At 39.1% G+C, this 22,886-nt stretch overlaps 1 protein-coding gene across 1 annotated transcript; it reads right to left on the reverse strand.

Moving 5' to 3' along the window:
- Positions 1-5,945: 5,945 nt before the first annotated feature.
- mknk2b (MAPK interacting serine/threonine kinase 2b) lies at positions 5,946-17,499 on the reverse strand. The gene is made up of 14 exons (XM_028445635.1): positions 17,358-17,499; positions 16,213-16,418; positions 15,754-15,844; positions 15,512-15,613; positions 15,317-15,414; positions 13,221-13,300; positions 12,999-13,072; positions 12,758-12,862; positions 12,600-12,655; positions 12,390-12,485; positions 9,293-9,487; positions 9,046-9,210; positions 8,915-8,955; positions 5,946-8,829 (listed from the first exon to the last, which is right to left on the reverse strand). The coding sequence occupies exons 2-14, from the start codon at positions 16,261-16,263 to the stop codon at positions 8,556-8,558; spliced, it is 1,428 nt and encodes a 475-aa protein (XP_028301436.1). The 5' UTR covers positions 16,264-16,418; positions 17,358-17,499; the 3' UTR covers positions 5,946-8,555.
- Between the last annotated feature and the right edge of the window lie 5,387 nt (positions 17,500-22,886).

Raw genomic sequence — 22,886 nt, forward strand, 5'->3', positions numbered from 1 at the left:
CAATCAAACAATCTACTGTGCCTATGGTGTCGTATATTTAGGCTTTCAGTTTAGATTTTTCATGCACAAATGAAGTGTAAAATATTCTGTGCTTTTAATTAAACAGTTCATTACATGTGTCTTAAGTATTCTTCGCCCATGTGATACTATTACTAACCCCAAATAGGTATTATTTAGAGGCCAAATTAAAGTTACCAAATGTAATTTTTTAGTTTGTGCCTCAGAACTTAATTTTCATTAACTCATTAGTCATAAAAACACATCACTTCCTAAATTCACAATATAATCATTCTTGGTGGCGCAACGGTGTTGATCCACAGCATGTGTAGCAGTCACTGGCAGTGATTCCATTGATCCAGGATTTAACTTGGCTGTCAAGCGGTTTTAGTTAGTCAAACTTTATTTTCTAATTAAAAAAAAAAAAAATTAAGTTTTTGATGAAATTCACATTTTGGAGTAAAAGAAAAGGAGGGAAAAAACAAAACATACCAAGCCTTTATTTTTCAACAAACTAGTGTCTTTACAATCAAGTAAACAATTAGATAACGTAGTAACCACAGAATGATTCGCCTCTATACGAAGAGGGCTAGATGAAGAAAAAAAAAAAAAAAATGGAAACTGATACAGCACTTTATTTTCTTACATTAAGTGAAAATAGTTTGTGATTAAGGTCATAAATTACAAAGAATAATCCAGATAATTTGAATAAAAGCAGAAACCCCTCAAATCTTACATGTATGTTACAATAGTTTAAATAGCAGCTACATCCATGTGTCAGCTTCAGTCACTCAGCAATCTGCTTCACCTGTGGAGAAAACTCAGAAAATGTGGTCAACAGATCAAATTTACTAACGACTTAAGCTTGGGTCCTTTGCAGGTTGTCAATTGTCATTACATGAGCAGGGTTTGGGTTCCTCACTCGTCCATATATGTAATGAACCATTAACAGTTTTTTTATAAGATGTTAACACTTTGCAGAACAAACGTGTGATAAAGTTTTGTTTTGCAGCAGTAAGCTATGCTCCTTTGTAACCTTAGCATGTTCATTTTCTGACATTCAAACTAACAATACAAGCATTAGGTTCCTTCCCAAAAAGTCAAAATTAACTCTGTCGTTAAAGAAACGAGCAGTAGCTTCACATTTGATTCTTCACTTACTTCGTTCCTCCTGAAGGACGTCTATGTGCCTCCCCTCCTGAACACAGGTGCTTTATGCTTTCTCCACGGACACACCGACCAATCAGATTTGGGGCCTCGTTAGTCCTCAGGTGTGTGTGGTTAGTGGTTAATCACTGAACTATGAGGATCACTGCTTTTTCTAAAGGTTTTACTGCTACTTAGGAAAGTCATTCTCAATCCATTTTTAAGGCATAAATGATCAAATGTGTGCAAAGTGCTTTGTGTTAATTGATGCTCCAATCAACATTTTAGCATCCTTTGATTATATTTCTTTTTTGGCAACACATGCATTACTTTTAGTTTATCAATGTTTAAGTAAATAAAAATGTGGCTCGGTTGAGTGCTGTCCTTTGCTGCTGCAAGGCGTGAAGCTCCGAGCTCCAGCTCTGGCTGTCTGCTCCCTCCAACGCTGCCACTCCAGCATGCTCATTGGCCTTCAGCGGCCTCTCACGATGGTGACAGCCTCACTGCTAGCTCTGTGCCGCAAGACCAGAGCTAGCAGAATCCAGCTCACCACAGCTGCTGTCCCAGACCACGGTCCTCGATGCCCTCTAGGCTTCTGCGCACGTTGGTCTCCCTCCTGGGCCCACACCCGTCTCTCACCCTCTGAGCCTGGATACAGTGGAAGTGTGCAAACGCGCTTCCGATCCCATGGCTCGCCGTTGCCATGGAAACCACCAGGTCCCGCTAGGAGGGAAAGAAGCTTCCTCTCCAGAGGCGCTCCAAGACAAACTCTCCCCTTCTTCCCCGAGCCACTCGAGGAAGTTGCTCGTCCTTGGCAGACCTAACTGTTCACCGGGAGGGCTCTGGTTGCAGGGTCCTCTGTCCTCGACTGCGCACCTGCTCTCACGCCAGTCGACTGTGTCTCCACGGAGTTCCATGTTATCGTCGAAACCGGACTGTCTCCAGTCAGACCTGTCCCACAGGACCTATGCCCTTGCCCTCTCAGGGTCAGGGCCACGAATGTCCTCAAGGATTTCGCTTTGTCCCAGGACCCAGCGATAGTGGAGGAGATGTCCACAGTGACGGATGCGTGCCTCCGTACCCAAGGCTGCTCACTACAGACTATCGGGAGGGTCAAAGGCCAGAGGCAACCCGAAATGTGAAAGCATTGCCTGCCACAATACACAGGGTGATAGCTGGACCAGTTATCTTCACTCGAAGGGAGGCTTCAGCCCCCTTCCAGTAGGAGACAGCGCTCCCTCACGGGCGGTCTTACTGTCCTAATGTAAGCAGATTCCTGCTCTCTGGGCTGGTGACGCTCAGTAAGCATGTCTGCACTACGGGAGTTTCCATTTCCCATAGTGAGACATCTCACAAAATATTATGAAAAAGAACTATAGGTTACTTTTATAACCCCGGTTCTATGAGTGAGATGTCTCACCAGACTGCCCTTCTTTCTCGAACTCGGAGAAGAGGTTTGCTTCCTAAGAATGAAGCGCACCTGTTCGTCCCCTCCTTTTATAGGAGATGGGAGATTCTCCCATCAAACTGATGCGCTTCACCGACCAATCAGGTTTGGCAAAGTGAAATAGGTGTTCTGAAAAATGTAGCAGAGGCAACGTCCCATAGTGAGATATCTCACTCATATTACTCATAGAACATATGAGTAATAGTTTTTTGGTTTTTCTGAGTTGATGGGATAAAAATAAATAAAGTAAAACTGTCCCTGTTTTTCTGTTTTTATACGTATTTTCTGAGTTGATGAGATAAAATAAGTACATTTAAAAAATGGCCCCTTTTTCTGTTTTTATTGGTTTATTGTTGATGAGATAAGTTATTATAGGAAATTAAAAAAACATGAATTTTTTTTCCTAGAAAAACAGAAAAACAGGAAACATTTTTCATTTACTTATTTTTTTATCTCAACAATTCAGAAAAACCTAAACTTTTTCTTCTTCAGTAAATGCAATAAGCTGCCGGATTTAAAGCAATACAGAAAAAAACAATGCAATACATTTTTTCTAGAACAAGTAATACAATTATCTTCAGAAGAAATAATTTATAAGACTGATGACAAAAGATTCTTTAGTCATATATCAGTCTTGTAAATGATTTCTTTCTCTTTCTTTCTTTTTACAGTTTTTCTTCTTTACTGTTGGAACATTGAAAGATTAGTGCATTCTATTTTAATATATACACTTTACATTTTTTTGTTTTTACATTAAATCCAATCATCTGCATATCTTTGTTTTAAACCTCTTAACAGGAAAAGGGAAAACATTTTATCTGTGTGATTATGTTGCATCTGTTCCACTTTATTTACATCATTCATATGGAGTCCTCCTGCAATGTGCTGAGTCATCCAGCAGAGAGAGTCAGATCCCACCCTCACACAGTGGGTGTGAGGCCTGTACAGAAAACAAGCCTCTGTTGCATCATATATTATTTCCCTAGAGGCAATGTGACGTTTACAGTGCAGGGATGGAGTTATGTAAGACTGGTCATTTCCTGTCTCACACAAAGGAACACAGGAATGCTAGTATTGCATTTATAACTTTGCATTTCATTGTTAATACTACTGTAGGTTTAGGTTTACTATCATTAATAATTTGGTGAGAATAACCAACTACTAAAGAAAACTACTGGGGATGTTCGATATTATCTCTTTCACAATTTCGGTTTTGCCGATATTGTCAAACACAAAAATTTACCAATACCGATACATACCTAGACCTCCTCACATAATATGTATCTCCATGGAAATAACAGCTTACGGCTGATTTTATTTTGATGCCTCACTGAATGTATTCCACAAAAAAAAACTTCTCTGTGCAAATCAAAAACACTTATTCAGCTTTACTAATGGAAAAAGTCCCATATCCTATTTTTAATGTTGTCTCAAACATTATCATATGTTGAGTTTTTCATATTGGCGGAAAAGCTGATACCAGCATCAACTGATATTAAATTTTATGGCAAATATTGGTATTAGTACTACTACTACTACTACTACTACTACTACTAGAAATTCTACTGGTCCTACTCCGTACCAAGACCAGTTACCACTGTAATTACTAATACTAACAATACTACAAAGTCTACAACAACAATAATTTGTCGTATTTAACTCCATGTCTAATACCTTTGAGTGAATTACTGTTTGTTTTTTTTTTTCTGCCCACTTGAAATCAAACTGACTCTTTTTCTAGTACTAATCAAATAAACATTGAAACTACTAATACTACTATTAATACTGCACCACCCCCACTACTACATGTATTACTAGTACAGCTGCTACTTCTTTAACTACAGCTGCTACTAATTCAGAGTTACTAATTATTACGTCTATAACAAATTCAGTGCCACGGCTAACACATAATACTCAACTACTTCATATTTAACTTATGAATGTTATGTATTTTCTGTATTTACCCTTGTTGTTAGTTTTTATTTATTTTTTTGACTTGTAATTGTTTTAACAACTGTAAAGTGTCAATGAGTTTTTGAAAAGCGCTTTTAAATAAAATGTATTTTTATATTGTGACTAATACCATTTGAAATGGACCCTTACTGCTACATACTATTGCGTATAAGGAAATAGTTACACTAATACATTATTTATACTCCAACTACAGTTAGCCAGTCGTACTGCTATTCCCATTCTTAGTAAAGAGTTACGCATGAATACACACATTTAAACATTACCACTCATTAGATTGGTAAAGCCATGCTTCAGTAAAAAAAATAGTTGAAAGAATACTCATACAAGAGCTAATAGTAAGTCTGCATACTGTATATCAGTGTTTCTCAAATGAGGGTACGCGATGGCACTACTGGGGGTTCTTGAGAAATAGAAAGTGGAAAAAAAATATGGAGTTTTATAATGTTTATTTTTGGTTAAAAATGATTATCATAAAAATAATGGAAATGATCTTGATTGGAACATGAACTCAAAATACAAGGGTCAGAACACCAGGCTAGAGATGACCAATATTTATAAAAACTATAGCAATAAAACTATTCAGAAGGCACTAAGTACTTTTTAATTCTGCTTATTTATAACATTAGATTCTTTAAAATGTGTTATCACTCATTCTTCCATCATTATGCTCTATAGTTGTTTTTTCATAGTAGTCTGAGCAAAATGTTGTGGTTGGAAAAAGGAAGAATTAAGAGAAAAGGGGAACTTGAGCCAAAAAATGTTTGAGAACCAATGCTGTATAGTAAATATTTGTGTTTTTCTACAAATTCCACTCTGGTTGTTTTTATCTATTTATTTGACTTAAATACATTTATTATTACTGGAAGCTACATTTCTTTAGCTGATCATTGTCCCAGTATGACTAATCCAGGCTTGCACAAGAGTAGAAATCCTTCTTAAGCGTTGGTTTTATTCAGCAAATGTTAGTTTTGTGTCTTGAAGGAAGATGATGAGGTGGCTCAAAGTACACCCACAGTGAAGGAGCAGCAGCAGCTCTTGCAGCAGGTTGCATCAGATCAGATCAGTCTGGTCGGACCGGACCAGCCTGGCAGCCTGACTCGTGCAATTCAAAAAGAGCGTCACATTTCAGTGAGCTCATATTTACCAACAGCCAAGGCCACAGGTGACTTAGTCAACACGGGTGTCAGGGAGTGCAAGTGATTAGATTTACAGGAGCACAGTTTCAGCCTTTGGCAACAGATAAGACTGGTTAATATGAAACTAGTGATACAGCAGGTGTCACATGAGTCAAAACCAAAAGGGTTTTAACCCGAGGGATTGTGCCCCCTTATAAGAATGACATAACATTCGAATCAAATAAAAACAAAAAAACAGAAGGGTGTAGTTCAAAAGAATTTTATTGCTTTTTTTTGTACAAAACAATACAAAATTCCGCAGCAACTGTCAAAACTGTTGCCTCGAATGAACTGCAATCATTCACATGGTACAGTAAAGTGCTTATTTCAAATCAGTTCTTTCAAAGGATGTTGACAATGAATGGGGCATGAAGGGGATGCCACTAAGACAGTGTTGAACATCCTTTGTCAATTCAAAAAGGGAATTTACTCGTCTAGGCAGAAGGAGCCCAGAGTCATTGAGTTTCTTCATGTGGGCTACATTCAATTAATTGAAAAGCTGATGACAAGGTCTATTTTCATGAGTAAAACTCACCCCTTCATGACAAAATAAGAGACATTTTAATTTCCCCCATTCCCCTCAGATTATATTGGCAGTCCAAAAGGTCACTGCCATCCAATAGCAAGTAGAAATGATTATGACCAAGTTTTTAAGAGGATGGTCATGCGTGCGTTTTATTATTAGTCCCCATCAAACAGTTGAGACCGACTCGTGTGGTGCTGTTAGATAAAGGCAGAATACTGAAATGTAAAGGTGTTTTCAAAACCCCAATATTGCCTCAATCATCAGTTTAATGCTCTGAGATTACCGATAGTAAAGTAGGTTTCCAAAATGGAAGGAAAAACAAAAAAACAAAAAAACAGCTGCATACATTAATTCAAGTAAGTCTTACTATAAGACATAAAACCCCATAATGCTGTAGAAAGGTTTTTGTAGAACTATTACAGTGTCCTATTATCAGCATAACTGGTTGCTTGACAACATTTCCAGAGTACCGTCATGTCACTGCAATATCGCCAACAGACTTGGACAATGATCACCGTTGACTGACGGACCGTCCCACCACGGCTTTGAACTCTCTTTGGTGAAATGGCTACAGTGCTTTGAGACCATCACCAGTCTATTATCCATCGGTTTCAGAAGAATTTAAACTTTAACCTGAACAACAAATGATTATTGCCAACGCCAACATAGAAAAATAAAAACTTAACTTTGCCTTTAATGGGCACGAACGCTTTAACTTTACCTCTTTCTTTCGCTCTCTCACACCTCATACACCACTTACTATAAACTTTTAAAACATTAAAAAAAATAATAAAAACTTAAACTGGTTTTTCACCTGAACTGCACCTGCATGGAAATCACCATTTAGAAAAGAAGCTTATTAACAGCCAAACAATGAAAAATAATAATCCGTGTGGCACATTGACTGGAGTTTTCAAAACATGAAAAACAAAGTAAACAAAAACAACTAAACCTGTAAAGAATATTTTTTTTGTTTCTTTTTCTGGAATGTTTTTCTTTTTTATGTTTCTTTTTCTTCTTCTTGCATTTGCCTCCGTTATTATTCAGGAGAGAGGGGTGTGTGTCGTTAAAAAAAGACAATCATGACATCTTGAAAGAAGATGATGGTCGGAATAAACGTTAATGTATTTGATCAACAAATGACACTGGTCACATTGGCCAACGTGTGCTTTTACAAACCCCCTCATAGAGGTTCAAACCTTTACTGCCAAAATATGTAAAGATTCATTTTTGATGCATAAATTCAACAATAGAAAAAAATAAAATAAAATTTACAAAAAAAAGATACAAAATCGTGTTTGTAGCAAAGGGGATCGTTTACGACAAAAGTAACACGCACTCAATCTCTCTTGTAGCTGTTTTTCACATGTCTGTACCAACAGACTAACGGTCTGACATCGCAGCCAGAAATACAGAACTGAAGTCAAACCCGTTTAACATTTCACCAGCAATCACAGATGATTCATGTTTGGTTACACAAACGATGAACCGACGCAACACTGAACAACAGCTAGAAGGTTACAGATGAGCATTTTTGTTGCTGTTATAGCATTAAGTGCGAGCCAAAGAGTTTGTTTGAGTGTGCGTTTACTTTTTAGGTGTCTACAGAAGAGGCTCAATTCTAAGGATTCAATTTAAATCGAGGAAGATAATCTTTGAAGAGTCCTCCACCTACGTGATGGACCATACCAGGCACTGACAGCATTGGCTTACGGCCCTTCCACCCTCGTGTACACCAAATCCTTTTCCTGACAGAAAACAGCCTTCATCTTGGCATATTGCATAAGCTTGTACGTATGTGCAGGTGAGTGAGTCATGCATATACATACAAGCAGAAAAGTACATTCTACATAACTTAATTCACAGTGGATCCAGTTGTAACGTGGGGAGCAGCACAACAGGTTCTGCCTTTGGTGTCTGAACTCAATCTTGAAGATAAGCCTTTTTGATTTCCTCTAAACTGAGTTTGAAAAACATAACTTAAAAAAATACTTCTCTCTTGCTCCCAAAACTATAACAGACCCTCCTCCCCAATCTGGTCAAGGAAGTTAATTTATATCCATGTTTTGTGCTGATGTGCTTTAGAAGTGCTGCAAAAAGAGCAGAAGGCATTTTGGAGGAGGTCGCACACAGCAGCTCCTTTAACAGGCAGGCAAAAAGCCTGAAGAGCAAAAGAGACAAGGCCAGTTGGATTCAGACTAAGGGTCAGGAGAGGGGAGGGAGGGTCTAAGGGAAAGCCAGATGTGGACGTGAATCCGAATACAAGGTTGGAATTCTGATTCAGCAAAGTTCAGGCACAGTCTCCCATGATAACCAGTGGAGCCAGGAGTTGACGGAGCTCTGCGGCAGACACGGGTCCTCCCTTGGGCTGGGAGCCTCGTTGCCTGCGGTGGGCCAGCTTGGAGTTGGAGGGAGGAAAGAGTCTCATGGAGGAGCCAGAAGCCGTGACCACAAAGGGGACTTCCTGCTGCTGTTGGTCTTCAAAGCCATCTTGTTCAGCGAGCTGTCTGTTCACAGCCATGGCCTTATCAGCAAAGAAGGTCAGATCTCTGGCCCTGTTGGTTCTGATAAACAGACAAAATATTAAAAGAGAACAAAGCAAATCAAAAAAAGTCTCCCATGGTTAAAATCCAAAGTTTATAGTCTTACCTCTGATGGACAATGGATGTTGGTAGAGTGGCTGATGCACCCTGTTGAATAAAAAAAGAAAAGAAAAAGATTGCTAATTAAACTTAATGTTTTGAAAACCTAACAGTTACACAGACTAGGTAGAGACTCACCCCCTGCACCCATGGGTGCTGCAGCACCTGGCTAGCACTCAAGCGGTTTTTGGCATCCCGAACTAGAAGTTTGGATATCAGGTCTTTGGCACTTGACGAGATGTGAGCCCACTCTTTCTCTGGGAACTCATATTTCCCTTCCTGGATACTTTCAAACAATGTGTTCTGCAGAAACAACCAAAAGTCAGTCAGTTTAACAATTTTCCTTTCAAAGATTTATTACTTGTCAGTACAATGTGGGTCTTACCTGGCATGTGTGACAGGGCTCCCCCAGCTCCCAGCCACAGTCCCCACCACAGCGGCCTACGAATGGAGGGTAGCCACTCAGCATGATGTAGAGGATGACTCCGAGACTCCACAGGTCACAGCGCTTGTCATAAATTGTAGCCTCTTCGCTGAAAGCCTCCACAACCTCCGGCGCCATGTACTCTGCTGAGCCACACTGTGAAATCAACAACACAAAGACGTTTGTTAGCTGCAGCGGTCCCAAAGGCCAAGCTAAAACTTAAAGTACAAAACTTAAATGAACCCAACTTATGACTGCTGTAATGGTCTTTTCAGCTGATACCTCGTGATTAACAAGTGTAAATGCTTGGGGGCTTTTAAGCAGTGTGTGTGTCATATGCTCATCTCAAATGATGGGGTCAGATACATTTGCTATACAACTTTCCTCAGTCTATTGGGAGCCTGGTGCAATGAGGACAGCTCTGCAGTGAGTATCTGCTTTGACCATCCAGGCAGAAAGGACTCATTCCATCACAACCCTGAAATTAGGTTAAACCCTGAGGTGGAGAAAGAGGATTGGCTGTCCCGCAGAGCCAGACAAGGCAGATTACATAACAAACACCAAATGCTACTTTGATACATCAAGAAAACAACACAATTGAGCACAACTCCAGCCTCAACACTTGGCTCTTTTTATGGGAGGAAGTTATAAACTTGACCCAAAAACATGGGATTAGGATCCTTGACGAATGAGACCGTGTTTACGTGTTTTGATTAACAACTCCATCGTTTGCAGTCCATGTTAGAAAAAGAAAGCCAGAGAGTGAATCACTTTTCTGCAAGTGTTAATCTCCACAAAGAAAACCACATCCTTCCTCCTCTCTGCAGAGGCTCCTACATACATTCTGCAGGTTTACATCTTGTCCTCCTAACATAAAGCAGCTGTCTGCTTTAATGCTGCACCCTTATGTAATGAAGTTTTTGCTCACAGGAATCTCGATGCAGACAAAGCTGCTTCTGTCGGTGAGTAAAACCCCCATCCCCCTATTTTTCTGCCACCACCACCATCATTATCATCATGTCTGGGGCAACTGCCTCCACACAGACAAGCCCCCCAGGATTTAGGCCAAATGCAGCTGCCACAAACAAACACACAACAGTCTATATTTGTAGGCGAACCAATAAGTTAACTCCCAGTGTTGCTATTAAAAGATAATAGAAGCCAATCTTGTTCCAAAGTCACACAAATTAACTTCCTGCAAGATAAAGATAACTTTTCTGGAGATAAGGATGGAAAATAGGAGTGACTTGCAATCCCTCATCAGACATTGGTTGAATTCATTTCTTCTTCACATCATAAACCTCTCTGCAAGTGGTGAATAGCTGTTAATCATTTTCCATTATTGAAGGATTTTTTTTGGCTTCTCAACCTGGGGACTCTCCTAACATGTGACCAGTCAGACCACACATCAATGAGTCATCAGCACACACCTCTGTCGTTAATAAACTGCAAGATTATCAGAAGAGGCTTACATTAAGGCAACCAGTTCTGTCGTCATTCAACATCACCTGATGATACACTACTGAAGCGGTTGCTTAAATTAACCGCCTAAGCTACTTGTCCCGGGCAATCTTCATGTTACACTGCTTGTCCTTTTCCAACTGCTGAGAACAAGTCTTGACATATTAACTGCCAGATTTTTTAATGGTGTGCACATACTTGAAGGCAGTCTTGCTGGACTAAATTTAGCTTTTCCTAGAAAGTAATTGCTCTTCACATTTCAAGGACATACAGTTCTAGTTTGACTTCTACCTATTTTCAAAACTAATCTTATTTAAACACACACACACGTTAATTAAGTACACTAAAAGGCAGCTTCAGTTGTGCAACTGTAGGAATGTGTGTGTGCGTAGGATCAAAGAGTCAATACTGCACAGAGATGAAAAATCTGATAACACTGTTCCTATGAACAGGGCAAAGAAAACAAGCCACAGCGCATGAGCACACTGGAGCATGTGTACCTCCTCCCTCCCACTGCACCAGCCAATCACAGCCCAGTTGCTAGGTGTGGGGGGAGACTACATTTTCTCGAACAAGCCATATGCAGCAGCCATTGTATGAAACATAAAGAAAGAGCAGACAAACACAAGAGCAGTTGGGGCTGCAGGGCGGAGCCTGCGCTGAATGAGGGATGTTTTTCTTTCTTCTCACAGTGAGAAGAGAAAACCAAGCGAGAGATTATGTGTGCGCGCAAGTGTGTTGAGGTTTCTTCCTTCATGCCACAAGCAGCCTTGGAAAAAGTCGTTTGTCTCTACAGTGTTAGATTCCAAGGCTATCACACAGTGTACTGCCCTCGAGCATTAACGTTTGTTCAACTCAAAAATTCAAGAGCAGGAAAAAAAAAAAAAACTTCTTTAAGACAAAACATAATTTAAAAGCACTCCGTCAGGATGATAACATGCAACATCTCTTTGCCCTTTAAGTTATTCAGAGAGTTTATTGATGAGCTCTCCTTACTTTATTTCAGAAAGAAAGATAAAATTACCAGTGCTGGAAACCCCCACTCACCCACCCACCACATTCCTTCAGGCTAGAATCCAATCCCTCACCTGCTCTGCCCCATCCACCAGACAACAAACCCACAGCTTGTTGACATAAAGTACTTCCCAGTACTCCTCTTTGAGCTTACTGCTACCCCTAGGTTTTGCTTTGCTGTGATGCCAATAGGACAGTTAATCAATCACAATGCCCCCTCAAAGTCAGGGCTCTCAATATTTACTACTGATAATGAGTGGGAGTTCAACATTCAACCGACAGATACCACCACAGTTCAGCCAATAAGTCTATTTGTTGGGGGAATGCACAGTTAAGGATGATTGTGAAGTGAGTCATTCCATTTCATATTAATCTTATCCTAATCGTACCCAATCAGAAAGCTGCTTCCCACAAGAGAATTGCCCAAGAGTTCAATTTTATAGAGCGTTTTACAGCATGAAAACAACCCTCTTATCCACAAAACAACAGCTCGAACCATCGGGTTTTATGACCGTGGCACTAGAGCAGATCATTTTATATCACCTCCGACTAGCCAAGATTTTAAATGACAAGAGAAACTTACAGGAGTGAGAAGTTCAGGGGTGGAAATGGGTGAGCTGTCACTGTTCAGCTTGATCCCACTGCCCAAGTCAAAGTCACAGATCTTGACTGGGGAAATCTGGGAAAAAAAAAAAAGGCACAAATAGTTTAGATTTCAAATAAGAAAATACTAACTTGCCATCTTTAAATCATGATGGATGACATTGCTTCATACTTGAGTTTGTAAACTCACCTTGTGCTCACTCTCGCAAAGGATGTTTTCAGGTTTCAAATCTCGGTGTGCCATTCCTGTAAAAAGAACAAAACTAATTTTAGTTGGATACTGATTATGTTTTAGAGAGTTGAGTTATTGGGAGGGTTTATAAAGTGTATACAGTGTAGTGGTCTTACCCTTGTTATGAAGGAAATCCAGGGCACTGGCGATGTCCTGCACAACAACACAGGCTTCCTGCTCACTGAAGTGCCGTCTCTTGTGAATGTGAGCCAAAATTGAACCTTTACAGGAAGAAAAAATTAAATAAAAAATTAGCTCCATATATGGACAACATTAACACAATGAATAATATCTCCTAAACTATTTGTTTAAAAAATGTGACAGTCTGCATATAGATTAAACCTATAATTCACTGACCTCCTCTAAGCTTTTCAAAGACCAGGTAGAATTTGTCTTCCTCTTCAAAGAACTCAACCAACTCCAGGATGTTACTGCAGAAAAGAGAAGAAAAGAAAGAAATCAGTACTTAAACTTCTATAGTGCAAAGACACAACCAAGAATGAATAGAAACTAGGTTGGCCAATCAGCAACAGTGTCTCAGTTTTTTTTGTCAGATAGGATCATGTTTAGAACATTTACCTGTGGCCCTGGCACTGGTAGAGCATCTCAACCTCTCGGAAGACCCTGCTGCGACTGTGGCCTGGTATTTTATCGATGATCTGGAATGGAGAGGCAAACCGGTTAAGCCACATGATCTATAATCAAGCCCCTAAATAACCTCGAGCTTAAGATGCTTGTTTTTACATCAGAACGGCACATAACCCTGAAAAAAGGACTTTTTTAAACCCACACGGGTAAACATATTTGCATGGTTGCCTCTTTATGGTGAACCACAAAACTCCACCCAAAGCTGTATAACACAGATGGTGACGAGCAGATTATATTTAGCCTATTACATTCAATAAGCTTTCTGCCTGAGCAGACATACATTTTCTTCTTTACCACCCCATGACCCACTTGTAAAGATTGTTTAACCTACTTTAAAGCAGAAGCCAAAAACAGCAGATCCAGAGAGAAAGACACAGTCACATCGCAGCTAAAATGTTTGACCCATATCTGAATCTCAAGAGGGAGTTTTAAGGAATCAAATTCCTTACAAGAAACTTCTTAAAATAACTTTTTTAAGGCTGGGAGCTACACCACAGAGGGGCCCACCAGCTACACTGTGCACTACCAGGGGAGACAAAGATAGACTGCTGACACCAAAGCTTGAGGCCAGAATTTTCCAGCACCGGTTCTTGTTATTGTCTGCTTGAGGGGGCAACGCATGCTTTCTCCCTGGAAGGTAGATTACAGCAGCTATTGAAACCCACTGTTACAGCGAGTTTGTGTGTGCATCAAGGATTAATGCACAGACAAGAGGACTGGGTGTTCCAGCTTGGACACAGTTCTAGTCTGAGTCAGCAGCCTCTGGATCACCTCCCTCAGAATAATAATAATAATAAAAAATAAATAAAAAAAACCACATATCAAAGAACAAGCTGAGTGTTCAAACATCAACCCGATGTTGTCTAATCAGCACTGAGGGCAGCACCGCTTGTTCTTTAGTCTGTGAGGCTTTTTGATAGCCTTGCAACACAAGGTGTCCATACATTTAAAACACCCCACACACTGACTCCCATGTCTGGAGGGGGGAGGGGAGAGACGGGACATCTGGCAGGAACAGTCTGAGCCCCCATCTGACTCAAAAGACCTTCCGACAACAACTGACCCACATGCTGCCCCTCCTTCAGAACGGAAGGTCCCGAGGGGTCCAACACACAATGTAGGGACAAACATCAGCGATTGTCATTTCATGCATGACTGTATACTATAATATTAATGCATGTGACAGGGACACCTACAACAGTTAAACTCTTAACAGTCAATATTTGTGTACAACTTTGTTACAGTAAATCAAAATTTCAATTAAAGCTTGGATTTGGCATTTGATATTGTCAGTTCAGTGAGTTATGGGCTAAGCATTTACCCAAAGGTAAACACAATCCTTTAACTATTCGCTGCATGTCAGCAAAAACAGATTTCACAATGTTTGCCTCTTAAAAAACAAGGAAATATGAAAAATCATAAGAAGGAAGTTTGCAAGAGCCAAAGCATGTAGTTTCATGTCCACATCCTATTTGCAAAAGGACAAAAAATAAATAAATAACTGCACTCAGTACAAAGCAGCGTAAACTCTCTCGGTCACAACCCCCCCGAACCCCCCCCCCCACCCCCCCCACCTCCCCCTCCCTTTGTGAGTTTTGTTTTGGCACTGTTAGCTGTTAGCAGTACATAATGTTCCCACTCTAGCGTCCTCTGTAGGCAAGAAAAGTAAAAGGGGTGGGCACGTCTCTTCCTGCACTTGGATAGGCTGACGAGCTGCAAAAACAGGGGAGGGGAGGTAACTGTACACAGCTTAGGATGCACACAGAAAAAAAAAGAAAAGAAAAAAAGTAGTCGCACAAGCTGTAGCACAACAGAGGAGTACGTGCCAAAGCACATATCAGAGACCTGACCTCAATAATAGAACCCAACCAATGAATAAACCCTGCATCACAGACACCCAATCATGATCACAGTTTACTCATTTAATGACAGAAGAAATGCGATTGCTCTGGACACCTTTTAAAAGTAATCACAAAGTGTGCTTCAGTGTTCATTTTAAACATTTGGTATATTGAGGATTGCCTTACCTTGACAGCATACTCTTTGTTGGTGATGAGGTTGATGCATGTTTGCACTCTGGCATAAGCACCTTCTCCCAGTAGCTCTTCCTGTAGTCTATAGACATCTGTTGCAAAACGATACCAAATTAGCCTCTACGTAGCTCATTTGTTTTAAACCATGCATATTATTGTTTTAACAACATGGGAAGTTATCGTCTTTACCCTCGAATCGTCCAGAAAAACTGTCAGTTGCTCTGCAACGCTTTTTCTTTTTATTCCTCTTCTTGGCATCGGGAATGTCAATAGGCTGACTGGAGGCCATGTCTGTTAAAACAGGAGTGTTGACATCAGAGACAGAGTTTGGGGGTTCAAAAATGTTTGATGGATAAAAGGGGAAAAAAAAAAACCTTGAAATAGGATAGAAGTCACCTGGATATAAAAGACACTCGAGTCCAAACACTTACCATGTCTTGGAGAAGAATCCAAATTGAATGATGTATTCATGAGATGGGATCCATTTTTAGTGAAGTCGTCCGATTCAAAGGGATTCTGACCCTAAGAAGTAATAAATAAAAAAAACATGTGATAAACAATCTACCGTGAACTGCTTTAAAGAAGAGCATTACTGATAATCACATTTGTTATCAGACTTCCTCAACTATAAACTTAAAGTAGATGCAGTAAAGGGGTGCAAACATACGATCAACTATCACAAAACAAGACCATATCAAGACACATGAAACCTAAATATTATCTCTGTTGAACTCTTTAGGCAGTTCATCGCGTTTATCAAATATTAGATGTAGGAGAGCAACAGATATGTTTATATATAGCTGGGGTAAGTCCAGTCTGTAAATGCTTACTCACGTGCTCTGATTACAGCCACCTCTGAAAAAAGAGTGACGACAATTTTGGCGTCTCACCTTGAAAGAACGGTGAAATCCGGTGACTTCGGTCATCTTGTTTTGCACCATTTTCGTCGTTTTGGAGGGTGTGCTTTTGTTTTAGTTGGATATGCGGCTGCAGTGGTGATAGTGGGGATACCAATTTGAACTCCTACGACTCACAGAGTTGTCTCAGAGTTGCAATTGATCACACTGCCTTGGCTGCTGTGCTTTAAACGGGAGCCCTGTGGACAACAGGAAACGTGTTAGTGATCCAGCAGGCAATGGCATGTCTCGGGGGTGAACTACAGCAGTTCAAAATTAATCCTCAATGGAAAGATTTGCACACGTGCTAGAATGCCAACACTTTATGATATTCTATCTTCTGGTGTAAAGAGATACTAGGCAACCTTTGCCCTATACTAAAAACAAAACTTAAAACAATAACTACTTGGGGATTCAGCCCAAAATGCTAAAGTTAAAAATCTTTTAAAAAGGTTGGGACCAACAAGATTACTTCTTTACATTCCAGTCTAAGCAGTCTGTATCAAAAACATTAAGACGTATACATAATACATACAATACCAAATATGAACTCAACACCTAACAAATTTCATAGGGGTTGGAATAAAGACTTCAGTTCTCCCTACTTTTTTTTGTAACTTGTAAATATTCTTTGTTTTTTTTACTTGTTTTGTGACATCCCTTTTATTGTATATGTATTGTATTTACATGTTCCAAAAAATAAAAAAATAAAAACTCTAATTTCACTTAACTTGAGCAAACTTAAAAACAATAAGCAAACCATAAACAGTCTAGCTTTTGCAAAAACGTCGTCAAACAATAGCAAAAACTGAGCTTTTTAGAACCCTTTACAAATCTGATCACGTCATTCATAACGATTGCCTCAATAGATTAGACCCAGGCGGGCATCAATACGACCTTTAAATGTTTAAACATTCATTTACAGAGGCCGAAATAGGGGATAAAAACACATCATCCCAAACTAACTAATATGTTGCTGATGCCTACATTTTCGCAGTTGTCGGCAGCGCCAGACGTTTAACCCAACCAGAGGTCCAGTTTACCTAACCATGCTAATGCTAACGCCAGAGCTTCACTGAAACAGAAGCAAAGAGGTATAAAAAAAACAAAAAACAAATGTCACTTCTCTCCGTACTCACCCCGTTGTTAATGTGACAGCTCCAGTGTTAGCGTCGTTGTTTGACCCACTGCTTCGAGCAACGGCCGCAAAGGACGGTCCCGGAGGGGGAAGGGAAACGCCAGATCGTGAGTGCGTGGAAGGTGGCGAACAAGCAGACGAGAGGGTCGTTTTATAACCTCTCTTTGGCCCCGCCCAGTACCCTGTGCGTCACCACACATCACGTGTGTTCTAGAAGCGGATACCATTGGCAGCGTTCCCATTGGTTGTTACTTTTTCTTCTTCTTTGTCTTTCTTGAAGCGAATTGTATTTAAGAAAAAAGTGTTAAAATAGACAGCGAAATTTACACATGATAGAAGATACGCAACAAATGATGGCTTTAAAGCAAAAAAAGGTACACAATTAAGAGCTTTTTGTTGTTGTTGCTGGTGTTGTCTGTAGGTTAGGGGGACTGTGTGTGGTGTGGTGGGCATGATGCAGAGATGGGATGGGGGGGCGTGCACAGCAGCACAGGAAGCTGAAGCTGCTGATGAAAGACAAGGTATATGGAGGTAAGAGAAAAGACAAAAGGAAGAGAGAAAAACACAACAACAGAGGCTGTTAAATGGAAAACTCCCAGCTAAGAGACGTCATGTATATATCCATCTTTGATCCTTAACCCTAGTAATGGGCGATAAAGACTAAAAAAAAATATCCCGATAATTTCTGGTATTTATCACGATAACGATAAAAAGATTACGATAAATAAATAAATAAAACAATTCCCAACTTGAAATATAAACAAGTCCCTTACAAACACAAATGAATTTGAATACATCGTCACTAGACACATTTAAAAAAGGCTACAATAGAATAGCTGCCGACTCAAAGAGCTCATGGGCTGATATTTAATGGAATATATTTGTGCATGTGGGTCACTTTTTGTGTTATTGTATGCAATTAATTTATTTCCTTAGTTGAAATTTAATTATTATTATTTAAAAAAAAAAAAAAAAAAAAAAAAAAAAGCACATGAAAAGCAAAAATAACTGTGGAGAACTAATCTGGCAGCCCGAGCACATTTGGTACCCTCCGCGGTGGAGCTACCGTGGAACAAGGTTTTTAGGGGCATTCTTGGCTAAATTGTGGGACAAATGGGCAGTGGCCCTTGCTAATTTCCGACATGGGAATTTATCGTTTATATCTTTAACGATAACATATCGCACAATCTTAGTTAGAATCTAATCTAATCTAATAAATTATTATTATTATTATTATTATTATTATAGTGTTTCTGGTTTGCTTTTTTTGTTCCTCGCACAAGTTAAAGTCCTTGTATTGTTTTTAAACCGTACTTGGCGAAAAAAGCTTTTTCTAATTGTGATGTAAACAAATATTGCATAGCATAGCACTCACAAGGGCGACAACTGAATTTACACTGAGCTGTGGTTTACCCATAGGAAAAATGAATTAACCACCATAATGGCTGCTGCAGTGATAAAGTAATTTGATGAAATAGCCTCATGCACTTCAGTATCTCACGATAGATTTTGGCTTGCGATTGCAATATGATGCTATATTTCTTGGAAAGGAAAACATTTTTTTAGAATTGCCATTGAAAATATACCCATGCTTTTATTTAAACATTAACTTTCGGCTTACTTTTTAATTTTTTACAGGTATTAGTTTGTCAGGAGACACATTGTTGTTGTTTTTGAATAATATTTTTTATGCAGTTTTATATTTCACAGATTGGAGAGAAGAAACAAAGCACTAACACACACCAACATCAAGAAAAACAACAACAACACAGCTTGAGTTCAAAATGTGTTCACCTTCAAACGTCCAAGAAACTCTAACAAAAGTTTCCATATCTCTTCAAATTCTCCTGCTTTTTCTCTAGTGATGTAATAAGTAAGCTTTTCCAGTACAACTCAGAGCATACTTACATAGTTACTGTGGGTAGGACCATTTCAACTCAATAAAAAACATAGAAACCATATCAATCTGTATGTGTGGATTATTCTTTTTAATATTGCAATATCTTTTCATAAGATATATTGTCCCACCTTTATTTCACACAAAAACACAATATTACCTTCCTTTGAAATCCAACATCTACTGAACATGTAATATCCGAGTTCAGATATCAGTCAGTCATTCACCTCCGCAAAATGTAAACCCAAATGTTTAACGGTTTTTCTATTTTCCTATATGTTGACAGTGTTGATGCATTAAAACATATTGTGATCTTATTGTAGAAAGATCAAAAACACAAAAAACTTTGAATTTGTTTATGACTGAGTTTGGTGATTTGCATTATAAAAATACAGGTTCAAACATTGTATTATATGCTGCATCATCTGACAAAGATACTCCAATAAAATACTTCATGTGTCTTTTTTTTAAATATTTTAACACAAACAGTTTATACTTATAGCCATATGTAGTTTCTCAGAAATTGTTTATATTTGGCATATAATGCTACTCCAGAACAGTATCAGAAAATAATAAAAAACCAAAATGAATTGGTGTTAAGTCTTAGAAGGGTTCATCTTTGCGTTAAATGTGTAATAAGTGATCATCAACAACATTTTAAGAAAATTACACTTAACTGAAAATATGCAATAATGCCCTTTTTTTTTAAAATCTTCTTCAGACCAAGTTTAAATCCCAGAATGTTGCAATATCCCCAAACATGTGCTCATACGCAGCACATTGTACCCTGGGTGTTACTTGACAGCTGAAGGTGCAGGTATGTAAAAGAGCCAGTTCCACACCCCACCTAATGTGACGTGGGGTTCATAGAAGACATGCACGTTTTCAGGCCTGATGAGAAGGCATTGCTCAGAGAGTGTGGGGACATTGTGTCGTGGTTGTGATAATGAAGGAAAATCCAAGAATTGGTGTGATGGGGTGAAAATGAAAGCTCTGGTAACCTGTCTGCTCATTGCGAGATGCCACAGCAGACAGTATTATTATAGATGTGGCATGCTGGTTTAGGAAAGGGGCTCTGTTTCTAACATTAGTACTGCTATTTAATTTGGAAGGATGTCCCTTATATGTTCAGAGATTCATAAATACATTTAAATTAAACGAACGGTAATGAAAATTGAAGTACTTGAGAACTCATGAAGCTTCCAATGTATGTAAAATAAAATGTGTTTACTATATTGCATCATGTGCTTTTCCTCAAACTGTAACTTTTCCCTTTGTTATTCAAGATGCTTGTGACACTGAGTCCACAGTGCAGGTTGGTACAGAATAATTGTATTGTTTGCCAAAGGTGTAGCTAAAACCATGTACGGGTTGTTTTCGGGACTTCACTGTCTTGTGACTGGACGGCTCCCTGCCTTTACTTCTCCTCCTCTTGCTCTTTTCACCTTCTACCCGCTCAAACACAAGCGAGATAGGAGCAAACATTGCGCAAGCCGCTGACGGACAATCCCAAACCAGGAGCACATGGTGTAAGTCTCAGGTTTAAACATGAAAACAAGATCCCAGTTGGAGGCACTGGAGAAAGCCCTGGCTCCATACATAATGAATACTTTTGGGTGACTTTAGTTCTTGTGTTCAATTGTAAGATTTCCCTTGGGGTGGGGGTAAAATGGAGATGGTCCTCTGTTAGATCAAGGGTTACTCAAGTTTATAACGTGATATAACCGAGGTGTGTCTCTGTTGTTGTGTTCATAGCAATAATCCACAGCTTTGCCCTCAACATTGTCCCTAGGCTGTGTACTTGTGTGGAATGAAATTCCTGAAAATGAAATCTACCACTGCTCACGTAATGTTCCATTAGTGGTTCCCAACCTCTTCACAGTCCTTGCTGTACCCTTTTAGACAATTAACCTGAACCCATGTACCTGCACACCTGCACACTTAAAAAACATAATAATGTAATGCTATATGCAATATAGCCCGACAGTGAAAATTTTACATGAATTTTATTTTATTCAGAATTCTTACTTGTTCGCTTTATTTCATGAATTAGCCAACTGGGATTTTCAATGAGAAACCAATCTCTGTTTTTTGGAAAATTAATCTACTAAACATTTGGGGTGAGGTTGAGAGGATGCACAGAACTCTGCAACATTTGGCCGAATTTCATATTTGTGCTTTTTTGGATGAGATTGTTTTTCTGTCTAAGGCTGCATAAGGGGGGCTCTGCAGGTGTCATTTGTGGCAATGCATGGAGGCTTCTGACCGCTGGTCCTTTTATATTCTAGTTTCCAATGTTGTCTCGCTGTTTTTAATTTCTGTTCACGTACCACCAATAATAATTTGCGTACCCCACTTTGGGAACCTTTGCATTTGATACAATATTTCTTATGGGGCTGATGATGTGTAGTAATTGACTCCTGTATGATTTATAATGAGCTGCATGGTGTGTAGGGGTTAGCACGAGGGCTAAAGCCTCCAGGGTATGCATGTTCTCCCTGCACGTTTTGTAGCCACTCTGGTTTCCTTTCACTGTCCAAAACATGTACGGTATGTATGTATGTATAGTTGTGGTTGCTAAAATACTCAGAGGAGTAACTGCTTTACTCTGTGTATTATCCATGGGCGTGGCCAAAGGGATGTCCCAGGGTGGCACGTGTCACCCTTAAATTCTTGATTGGCCACCCCATGTGCCACAAAATCCAGATTCACAAAAGACAAATGAAATTGTAGCTTGTAATTTTTTATTTTTTTTAAACAGTGATAAATATACAACATAACTAATATATATATATATATATATATATATATATATATATATATATAGATATGTCCATGTTGCAAATGATTATATAATTTAGGGTAAACAGTATTAATAACTGGTATTTTAAGTGGTTGTTTTATTTTATGAAATTAAGTGTGCCACCATAATCTGAGTCTGTGCACCTGCAGTGCCCCCCTAACCAAGAATTGCTAGACCCGTTCCTGGTATTATCCCTGTGAAAGACTGACATTCAACCCCATGTGGGCAAGGCTGGACACGAGTCGACCTCTGTGATCTTCTAATAATAGAGTGATTAGGAATGATTTGAATGTTTTTTGCCACTAAGTGAAGGAGGGCAAGCAAAGAGACAAGCCTGTTTAATATGACATTATAGTGTAGAGATTCATTTCATACAGCTGTTTTACATAGTATAGGAATCTAAAAACTGAGTGAAATCATCACATGCTTGCAACCCTGTACTGGATAAAGTGGATTTATTGAATAAACAAGTTATCAGTTTTGTTTTTTCTAGTTTTAATCATGATAACAGAGTTAGGCATGGCTAATCAGACATTAAAGTCAACATCATGGTCTCTAACACTGAGTTTTCTGTTTTTAAAAAGAAAAACATTTCCGAACCTATTGTTACTCTTACCTGGAACATGAATTAGCGATCCATGTTCCAGATGAAGTAGATGGACAGATTCTTGATTTCATTCTTTTATTCAAAAGAAAAAGAAAGAAAGAAGAAAACAAAACAACAAGCTTTTAAATAGTTAAATCAAGAAATTAAATAAGTCATGTCAAAATAAAACAGGCGACAGCTAAACTGCAACAAAACATCAATCCAAAAACATCCAGTAACTTGT

Source organism: Gouania willdenowi, chromosome 4 (genome assembly GCF_900634775.1).
Source record: "Gouania willdenowi chromosome 4, fGouWil2.1, whole genome shotgun sequence".
Classification (NCBI taxonomy): Eukaryota; Metazoa; Chordata; class Actinopteri; order Blenniiformes; family Gobiesocidae; genus Gouania; species Gouania willdenowi.